This window comes from Mirounga leonina, unplaced genomic scaffold, assembly GCF_011800145.1.
Source record: "Mirounga leonina isolate KUSES-001 unplaced genomic scaffold, KU_Mleo_1.0 Mir_224, whole genome shotgun sequence".
In the NCBI taxonomy this organism is placed as follows: domain Eukaryota; kingdom Metazoa; phylum Chordata; class Mammalia; order Carnivora; family Phocidae; genus Mirounga; species Mirounga leonina.
The window spans coordinates 20,628,267-20,638,707 of NW_023270615.1; the positions used below are offsets into that span (position 1 = coordinate 20,628,267).

Sequence of the window (10,441 nt, forward strand, 5' to 3'; positions counted from 1 at the left end):
CACACACCGTGAACACGCGCACCACACACCCAGCACGTGCACACACGCACCGCGCCCACCACACACCTACCACGTGTGCACACACACTGCGCCCACCACGCACCTACGTGTGCACACGCGCACCACACACCGCACCCACCGCGCACCTACGTGTGCACACACACACCACGCGCGCCACACACCCAGCACGTGCACGCACACGCACCGCGCCCACCACGCACCTAGCACGTGCACACACACACACCACGCGCACCACGCACCTATGTGTGCGCACACCGTGAACATGTGCACCACACACCCAGCACGTGCACGCACACAGTCTGTCCTGGCACAAAGGGCAGCAGCGGCTCTGGGAACACAGCCTGCAGAGGCTGCCAGGGACAGGGCCCCCGTCAGGAGGCTCCCAGCGTCTGGCCTGCCTACCTCCGTGCTGTGCTTGGGCCCCTCGGCTGCCGCCTCAGGGCTGGGGCTCTCAGGTACCGCCTGCTGCGTCAGGAAACACTCTCGGCAGACGCGGCTCTGCCTGCCATTCTCAGCCTTGAACTCGGAGCACTTCCCACAAATGACCTGCAGAGCAGAGGGCACCTGTGACCCCGCCTCCTGGGACAGAAGACCGTCCAGAAGAGGCTGGAGGGGCCACAAGGCCAGGAGGGACATAGCATATGGAGAGGAAGGGCTTCTCTGCAGGAGACTTGTCAGAGGACAGGGACCCAAGTGCTGGCCATCCAGGACTTGCCTCCTCTTCTGGAGGGTCCCGGGGTCTGTGTGCACAGAAAGAAGACTGGGAAGAGGCACCAGGCATATGGAATGATGCTCAACATCACTAATCATCAGGGAAATGCAAACCAAAGCCACAGTGAGATATCAGATACCACCTCACACCTGTCAGGATGGCTAGTACCCAAAATACAGACAATAAGCGTTGGTGAGGATGTGGAGGAACCAACCCCTTGTGCACTGTTTGTGTGAATGCAAGATGGTAGTGCTGCTGTGGAAAACATATCCACTCCCCACAAAACACTGAAAATAGAGTTACCCTATGATTTAGCAATTTCCATGATTTCTACTGATTTCTATTTCTATTTGTGGTTGGACTCCTGAGTGGATGGATGGATGGATGATGACCCACCCACTCACCCATCCATCCACACATCCACCTATCCATCCATCCTCCATTCACCCACCCACTATCCATCCATCCATCGATCCACCCACCCAGCATCCACCATCTGTCCATCCTCTATTCACCCATCCGTCATCCCATCCAGCCACTCACCATGCATCCACCCACCCACCTGTCCACCCACCCATCTATCCTTTATCCACCCACCCTCTACGCACCATCCATTCACCCACCCATCCATTCATCTATCCACTTACCTATCCAACCACCTATCTGTCCATTCATCTACCTATCCATCCATCCATCCATCCATTCATCCATCCATCCATCCATCCATCTACCTATCCAACCATCCTCCATCCATCCATCCATCCATCCATCCTCCCTCCATCCATCCATCTTCCATCTATCCACTACTCACACACCCATCCATCACCCATCTATCCATTCATTTGAGGACTCATCCATTTATGTCTCCTTCCCCCAGTGTTTTAAGGTTTCATGCAAGGGCATGACAATGAACACCACACCCGGCACAGTCTGCTGATGCCTTTTGGAAAACCAGTTTTAAGGCAGTTCTGTGCTAAGACCCACCTGCTAACATAAATTCCATTTTAATAACCTAACCTAGAAACATTTGAATCAACAAGAGTCCTTTTATCAGGAATAACCTTCCCTTTCAATATCAAGCCCATCCTAAAGAGAAAGGGTTTTGGGGGGCTCTGTGAGGAGAAATGGAGATGGTGATCACTTGGGGTGCCAGCTGAAGGTGGCCCCACATCCCACAGGCCCAGTCAACCTTCAGCACCCTTGGAGCACCTGGATCAAAGTGGCAGGAGGGAGCTCCCCGCATGGCTGCACCCCGCACCTCCCCAACCCCTGCCTCCTCACAGGGCAGGAGGTCACTCTCACCCCCTCCTCCCAGCCACCCAGCGCTGAGCTCTGTGGTTCCAAGTCTGGCACTTTCGCAACCACAGCAGTGTTGGTCAGACACCGGAGCTGACCAGAGAAAGGGGGTTAGCGTCGACTTCAGACGGGATGGCGCCGGTCTGCTCGTGGTGGGCGGAAGCTGCACGGAGCTGTGCCCACCCACACTCACCGCCCCACACAGCTTGCACCGATGCTTCCTCTTGGTGATGGAGTTGAAGGTCTCGCCACAGCTCCTGCAGCCCTGCTTCTCCTTGTCGCGCCTGGTCTTAGCGGACCCTCTCCTGGGCTCGAGCTATGGGAGACACGTGTGCAGGGGCAGCTCAGTGAGCACGCGGACGGCGCATGCAGAGCAAAACGCAGGAGGGAACGAAGCTGGGGTGTCGTCACCTCAGCCCCTGCCCAGCCCTGCTCCCCAGGCTGCCCTGTGGTCACCGTCACACACGCCGAGGGCCTAAGTGGGTCTGGAACTCTGCCTGGACCCACCTGGCCCACAGGGAGGCCAGCGACAACCTGGTGGGTCTGAAGAGACGGGGCCCAGAGCCCGCGCTGGGGAATGGTCTGTCCAGCCTGGCGTGGCCTGCTCCGTGGCCCCGAGGCTCGGGGGCTGCCCTGGGCCCGCCTGACCGCTCGAGGGGCGGGTTGGGGCTGCGCTCCCCTCCACCTCCGCCAAGCTGACTGGTCCTCCCACCCAGGAGCTGACAAGGGGAACAACAGGAAGTCAGGAAACTCAATGTGGTTTGTGTTCAGAGAGCTTAAACAAGCTTTAGGACAAGTCATGAGAACACTGCAAATGCCTTTCAACAAGCTGGGCCAGGTCCGCAGGAACCTCAGACCCCTTGCAGAGGGGGGGCGGGCTGGGAGGGCAAGGGCAGGGCTCACTTTCCTCCATCTCCTTAGTCTTTACAAACAAGCGCTGATTTCCCTCTTTGTCAAACACGTATTAACTCTGATGCGTCCGAAACTAAGGGAGCGGCCTGGGCACGCCAGGCAGAGTTGAGGCCACAAAGGGGACGTGGTTTAAAGCTGGCCCTGGTGCGGCTCAGGGAGAAGGACCCAAGGGCAGAGCGGCTCAGGCAGAGAATAGAGCTTCTGCCACAAAGGGGATGGAGGAGCAGAGAGACGAGACGGGGAAGCACACCCAGACGCGCCTCCTCGCCATTTGCGGCCAGGGGAACCTTCTAGCGGTTGTTCGACAAGAACATCTTGCAAAAGAGGAAGAAAGGCGGTAAACAAGTAGAAAGCAGACCGGACCCCTGCCCCGTCGCTGCCACCCAGCCGCACCGTGGAAGCTGGCCGGGGGGGAGGGCGAGGCTGCGTGCTGTGCCCCCGGCCCCAGTGATACCACTTGTGTCCGGGACCCCAGCCCCACGGAGGCAAGGGCTTTCACATGAGCAGGGGCAGGCGGGAGCAGGTGCAGCATGAGGCTTCGGTGGGGGCTCAACGGGGTCGCCGGCTGAGCCTCGGTTTCCCCATCTCGGGAGGAGTTGTACAAGGTGGGGGACAGCCCCCAGGCCCTGCCCTGCCCCTCATCAGCCATGAGACCACGGATGATGGTCTCCTCTCTGAGCCTCAGTGTCCCCACCTCTACGGTGGGGTTAGCTCATCACTTCACGTGGATCCTGACTTTGCCAAGCTCCCCTTACGTCCCCACTTCTCTCCACCCGCCTCGGGTCCCCTCTCCTGGAGACCATCTCAGGACTGCTCAGGGCAGACATGGGAGGGGAGCTGCCTGGGGCCTGGGCACAGGCAGGGAAGGAGAGACGAGGGGAACTGGCCATCCTTGAGGCCTGCCATGGCCCAGCAGCCCCCACCCTACCCTCCACCATCCCTCAGGGTGGCCCCACTGTCCCTGTCTTCCAGGTGAGGACCCCAAGGGCCTGGGAGGTGGGAGTGGTCAGCAGCAGGGTGGCTGAGCCCAAGAGCAGAGCCCCGAATCACTGATGCCAGGCGGCCACGGGGGTGTCCCGGGGGGACAGGGGCAGGACAAGGGCCGGAGGAGAGGGCTGGCCCATGAGGGCCGGAGGAGGCGGCTGTGTTGGGGCTGGGGTGTGAGGCCAGGTTCACCACCTGCAGGCCAGCAGGACAGAGGGCGGCGCAGGATGGGGACTGAGGGGCAGCAACCAAGCGGAGCCCTGCACCAGCTCCCTCGGTGCTGTGGACTGTAGCCCAGCGTGTCCACTCCGGATGCTGCTCCAGCCCGGGCCGAGCAGGCTCCCGACACGGGGGTCAGCAGCCCACCCGCACAGCTTAGGATGGGTCTTCTTGGCTCACTCAGCACACTCCCCTTCTGGACAGGTTATCAGACGCACAGATGAGAAGGGGTGCTCAGGCTTTCTGTTTGGATGCTGGGACATCGAAAGCCCGGGTCAAGTCCTCAGACAGGTACAGAACCGCGGCATCCACGAGTCTCCACCCGAAACACCCAACGTGCTGGGGCGCGGGAGGTGGTCTCTGCCAAGGGCAGGGGTCTGATTCACGCGGGTGTTTTCAGTTCCACAGCACAGAAGCAGGAGAACCGTTCAGGTAAGAATCAGGCCCCGAGGGTGGCTTGACAACCAGCCTCCGATGGCACCTCCCAGTGGGCCCTGGGTCCTGCAGGCTGTGGACAAAGGCCCTGTCCGGCCCTTCTGCTCCTTGTGGACAGCTCTGTCCAGAGCTCCAGAGGGTGGGCTTGGGGTGGAAGGGCAGCGCTAGCTTTGTGCACCCCCAGGTCGTGGCCGGCTGGTGGGCTGGGGCCTGGCTCGGCATCTTACAGGTGTGCACATGTCCCCCCACAGGTCTGAGCCCCGGGAAGCCTCTCTGTGAAGAGTTACATGACCTCTGCAGAGCACACAAGGCTTGAGCCACCTTGCGAAACTTCCTGGCCTGGGCTGAGCTTCTCTTAGGAAAGGGGGGCTTGCGGAACCGTGTGTTTGAGGACACCAGGGCTCAGGGAAGGAGACCAGCAGTCACGTGGGAGTTTACCTTCCTCTCTAAGTGTGCTAAGAACAAGCTTAAATCTACAGCAAGGATCAGTCTTTTGGTGTCAGAATGAAAACTCATTTTTGAACACCTTCTACAAATGCACACTGAGCAGGTCTACATCAGGCCCCGTACGGCCAGACCTTCGCCCACACTGAGCGGCTCCAGGTCCAACAACAGCTCTGCTCACAGCACACACCAGTGAGAAAAGCACGGGACCACCATCTGTTACTGTGTGTGTTGTGGGTTCTGGGCAGGCGCAAAGGCCCTGGGGCAGGGTGGAGCGAGAGGAGCGAGGGCCAGGAGGCTGAGGAAGCCGCCCAGGGGGTTCACAGGCTGTGACAGGCCCAGCCCTCCCCCACTGCCCATGCCACTTCCATGCAGCTTGCCTCAATGACACTAATTACTGGGGACCGCATTCCACTCCCCAGAGCCGTGAGGCAGCTGCTCCGCTTGAATAAGGGGCTTCCTCCTGTCCTTTGGCCCCTACACCCATCATGCCCCCCAAATGCTCCATCCTTCCCTGGAGCTCAAAGCTTCTCAAGATGCTCCCAGCGCCCAGTAGCCCGAGGACATGGGTTGGGGGCCCGGGTTCTGCTCTCGTAAGGAGCGGGCGCTGCAGCGTCTGGGTGCACGTGTCCTGCCCCCCAGCACGGGCCAAGGTGGGAGACAAACGTATGCTTACTAAAAATTCAGCCCATGCCAGGAGCCCTGCCCCCTGTGGCCAAGGAGACAATGGCCGCCCCCAGAAAGCCCCTTCCAGGGCCCCCTTCCCAGTGCGGGGTTTGGAGCAGAGGCTGGACCTGCCCAGCAAGCCTCTCTCTAAGGCGGGGCTGCCCAGAACAACAACCAACCCACAAGGGCGGCATAACCTCACTGGGCGAACTCTGGGCCTCGGTGCTGAATTTGGGAGGCTCATTAGCAGCTCTAGGCTGTCCGAGGGGCAGCACCAGCTGGGGGACGGGGGCCTGGGAGGTGGGGAGAGGCTGGGAGGTCGGGGAGCACGGGGGCCTCAGGAGCAAACCCGTCTGGGGCTCAGGCTGGGGCTCAGGTGGACAGCCCCAGTGTGGGCCTCCAGCCCTTCCCCACCAGCCTGTCCAGGAGCGTCCCCTGGCAGCTTGCAGGGGCCACACCCGCCTGGAGTCTCAGGGCACGCCTCACAGCAGGGCTCACGGCCGGTGGGCCAGCGGTCAATAACCATGCCCCCCTGTACTGGACGCTCACGATGGGCAGGCACACACACTCAGCCTCTGACCTAACCCCACACAGCTGGCAGAGAGGAGGGGCTCCAGCGTGTCCACGGCCTGCCCCTGGTGGGGGGACATGGCGCAGGCTGCCCAGCCCCCTCCCTGCCTGCACTGCCCCAGGTGGAGAGAAGGTGAGCAGACGTGCATGGGGGTCCTGGGCACCACCGCCCTCCTAGGCCTGCAGCGAGGACCTCCCTCCATCCTCCTGGGCCCCAGAGATGGGTCAGACACCGCCTCTGGGAAGCCTTCCCTGAGAGTACCCCTGCCTGTCCTCCTGACCCCCAGGGCCAAGGTGCTGACCTCTCCTCTTCGGATGGCCCAGCTGCCTAAGGATCAGGCACCACCTTGAGTCGTTTTAATCACGTACTTTCCACACAAGGTGAAGGGCACAGCTGCGTGACCTCCACCCAACTGACCTAACGAAGGCCTGGGTCCCAGCAGGCTCCCCCAGCCCCTCCCAACCTGGCCAGAGGCTATCACTGTGGGGACAGGTCATCTGGGGGTGGCTCGCCCCTTGACCTCACCCCAGAGGGCTCCCCAGTCTGACCCTGCCCCGGAGGGCTCCCCAGTCTGACCGCCGTCCCAGAAGGCTCCCCGGTCTGACCCCGCCCCGGAGGGCTCCCCGGTCTGACCGCCGCCCCAGAAGGCTCCCTGGTCTGACCCCGCCCCAGAGGGCTCCCCGGTCTGACCCCGCCCCGGAGGGCTCCCTGGTCTGACCTCACCCTCTACCGCCTGCCCTTGCCAAAGCTGGGGGCTCACTCACCCCTGCAGTACCCCCTCCACCGCTGGCTACCACCGCAGGCTCCTCCAAGCTGGTGCCCACCACCTGGAGGGAACAGAGACGGCCGGCAGGAGTGGGGGTCCCTGGCCACGGGCTGACATCCAGTGCAGCACTGACCACGGACAGCATCCCCCAGCCCTTCCGTCCAATCACAGGGTCAGGAGAAAGAAAATCGGGCCCAGTGTTTGCTGTGACTCTGGGGAGGCGCTCCTCCCTGGCCCAGTGTGGGACGCCCCTGGAGGCCTGCAGCCCCCCCTCCCTGCACCATCATGCCACCCTCAGGAGGCGGCCCTGGGTTCTAGCTCCATCCTCAGGCCTTCTGGGGGTGGGGGCCGCCTGGCTCCTCGGGTACCACTTTAACCACAGGGATGGTTCTGAGTCCATGAGGCCTCTGTTCAAGGCAGCCTGGGAGGGATGCAAACTTTTCTTCTAAAATATATTCAGAAAGCGAGAAAAACAGAGTAGATTTGATGCAAACATTAGGTGGCCAATAAGGCCGTGGGGAGGGCCAGCCAGGCCTGGTGCAGGGGACATGGGGTTGCTAGGCTGGGCTAGGCTGGGCATCCTTGGTTTCAAGAGTGCCTGTGGTGGGGCGCCTGGGTGGCTCAGTCGTTAAGCATCTGCCTTAGGCTCAGGTCATGATCCCAGGGTTCTGGGATTGAGCCCTGCATCGGGCTCCCTGCTCCGCGGGAAGCCTGCTTCTCCCTCCCCCTGCTTGTGTTCCCTCTCTCGCTGTCTCTCTCTCTCTCTGTCAAATAAATAAATAAAATCTTAAAAAAAAAAAAAAAAAAGAGTGCCTATGATGGACCACTCTGGAAAACAGTATGGAGGTTCCTCAAAAAGTTGAAAATAGAGCTACCATACGATCCAGCAATTGCACTACTGGGTATTTACCCCAAAGATACAAAAGTAGGGATCCGAAAGGGTACGTGCACCCTGATGTTCATAGCAGCAATGTCCACAATAGCCAAAGTGTGGAAAGAGCCAAGATGTCCATCGGCAGATGAATGGATAAAGAAGATATGGTATATATACACAATGGAATATTATGCAGCCATCAAAAGGAATGAGATCTTGCCATTTGCAATGATGTGGATGGAACTAGAGGATATTATGCTAATCAAAATAAGTCCGTCAGAAAAAGACATGTATCATATGATCTCACTGATATGAGGAATTCTTAATCTCAGGAAACAAACTGAGGGTTGCTGGAGTTGGGGGGTGGGAGGGACGGGGTGGCTGGGTGATAGACATTGGGGAGGGTATGTGCTATGGTGAGCACTGTGAATTGTGTAAGACTGTTGAATCACAGACCTGTACCTCTGAAACAAATAATACATTATACGTTAAAAAAAAAAAAGAAGAAAAAGAAGAAGAAGATAGCAGGAAGGGAAGAATGAAGGGGGGGAAATTGGAGGGGGAGATGAACCATGAGAGACTATGGACTCTGAGAAACAAACTGAGGGTTCTAGACGGGAGGGTGGTGGAGGGATGGGTTGGCCTGGTGATGGGTATTAAAGAGGGCACGTTCTGCATGGAGCACTGGGTGTTATATGCAAACAATGAGTCATGGAACACTACATCTAAAACTAATGATGCAATGTATGGTGATTAACATAACAATAAAAAATTAAAAAAAAAAAAGAGTGCCTGTGGTGGGAGGTGGGAGTGAGGGACCCTTACTCTGAAGGCATCGGCAGTTGTGCCCACAGGAGGGGGCTGTGGCCCAGGGGGCCCCCAATGGGCAGCTGCAGCTGACTTCCCCCACCTGGCCCTGGGCAAGGGACCCTGCCTCCTGGCTCTCCTCAGCCCCAGGGTGGCTCCGTATGAGAACAAGCGAGCTGCCCCCCGCTGATAAGATCCCAGCCCCACCTCACACGCACCTTCATGCAGCGCATTCTTCCTGCCTGCCCCGCATGAGGCCTGGCCCCCATGTCAGTGCTCAGCAAAGGACAGACAGAGAGCACTGCCCACCTGCTAGCCCCCAGTGGTCCTTGGCACAGGGAGAGATATCAGCCCTTCTGCAAGGGGCCTGGGGCACATCCCCTCCAGGTCCCTCCCTTGACCCTAGGTCGCTGTGCTCACAGGGGAATCTGGAGCGAGGGAGGGGTCCTCGTCCTGGCTGAAGGAGCCACTGAAGGCCTTGAAGGTCTGGCTGTTCTGCCTGTGCCTCTCGATGGTGGCCTCGATGACCTGGGACAGAAACCACAGAGAACGAGGGCCCTCAGCGAGCTCGTCCTGGAGGGCAAGGACCAGCACACCGCTGTCCCCACGGACAGGTCCTGTGGTCACGCACGTCCCTGACCGACCAGACACAGGTCCCAGCCCACCCCACATGAGGCTGGTGCCCTCCCACAGCGTTCCAGGCTGCCACGGATGCTTCCTGGACACTCTGTGCAGATTTGCAGACATGGTTCCGTTTCCTGCATTGGCATGTCCCCCTCATGTCTGTTTGAATTTCCTTTTTCTCTCCTTGCGCAAATTTCTCTTCTATGAATTCTGGAAGCCACGAGGCCTTCCCAGTCAGTGCTGTACCAGGCTCCTTGCCTCAGCCTCTGCTCTGACCTTTGCCCTCATGGGCTTTGGTCTCTGTCCCCTGCGTCCCCACTGCAGCTGGTCCTGAGCCAAGTCTGCTCTGGCTACCCCAGGACAAGCACCACCTCCCTGCCTGGCTACCTCTGGAAGCACAGGTCCCACCCTCTAAGCCCAACTGCCCGTCCCACGTAATCGCTGCTCCAGCTGGCTGGCAGTGGGGAGAGGGTGATGGTCCCCTTGGGCCCTCCAGGGAGCGCAGATCCAGCCCCGGGGTGAGGGTCCCTCCCTGCTTGCCCGCCTACAGCCCTTCGCGTTGGCTTATTTACTGCGGTGCTACACAACTGAACGGACTGAAAAGCTGGTGGCGTCTGAAGGTACTCAGTGAGGGTACTTCATCACTTTAAGGCGGACGGACAGGTAGGCAACGCCTGGGGAGTCACAGGGCCACTCCATCCCTTGCTCCAGCATGAAATGACCATACTGCACAAGAATTTGGTCATCTGATTACTTTAAAATTTTAGGAGCTTCACCTGAATCCATTCTTTTTTCTCCTCTTCCGTCCTATGAAAACAAACACAGTATCTTATTAACCTGGTCTTAAACACTATTAACCACCACACTCCTCTCAATCCTGGGGCACATGCCCGAGCTGCTCACAGCCCCCAAGTGCAGCATAAGGCCTGGAAGACCATCCTTGAGTGCTCTGGTACACTGTGGGCAGGTGTGTCCAGGTGGACTCAGGTGTGGGGTCAAGTGTGTCCACGTAGGGTCAGGTGTGATCAGATGGGGCAGGTGTGGTCAAGTGTGTCCAGGTAGGGTCAAGTGTGTCCAGGTGGGGTCAGGTGTGATCAGGTGGGGCAGGTG

General features: G+C 59.2%; 1 protein-coding gene across 1 annotated transcript in view; it reads right to left on the minus strand.

The window, feature by feature from the left end:
* Positions 1-10,441, minus strand: part of FGD3 (FYVE, RhoGEF and PH domain containing 3) — a 37,386-nt gene that overhangs the window by 2,932 nt on the left and 24,013 nt on the right. The window contains exons 12-16 of the mRNA XM_035029252.1: positions 10,108-10,138; positions 9,128-9,235; positions 7,025-7,087; positions 2,223-2,345; positions 424-567 (exon numbers count right to left, since the gene is read on the minus strand). Of these exons, the coding sequence (XP_034885143.1) occupies positions 424-567; positions 2,223-2,345; positions 7,025-7,087; positions 9,128-9,235; positions 10,108-10,138 (469 nt within the window). The remainder of the gene's footprint in view (positions 1-423; positions 568-2,222; positions 2,346-7,024; positions 7,088-9,127; positions 9,236-10,107; positions 10,139-10,441) is intronic.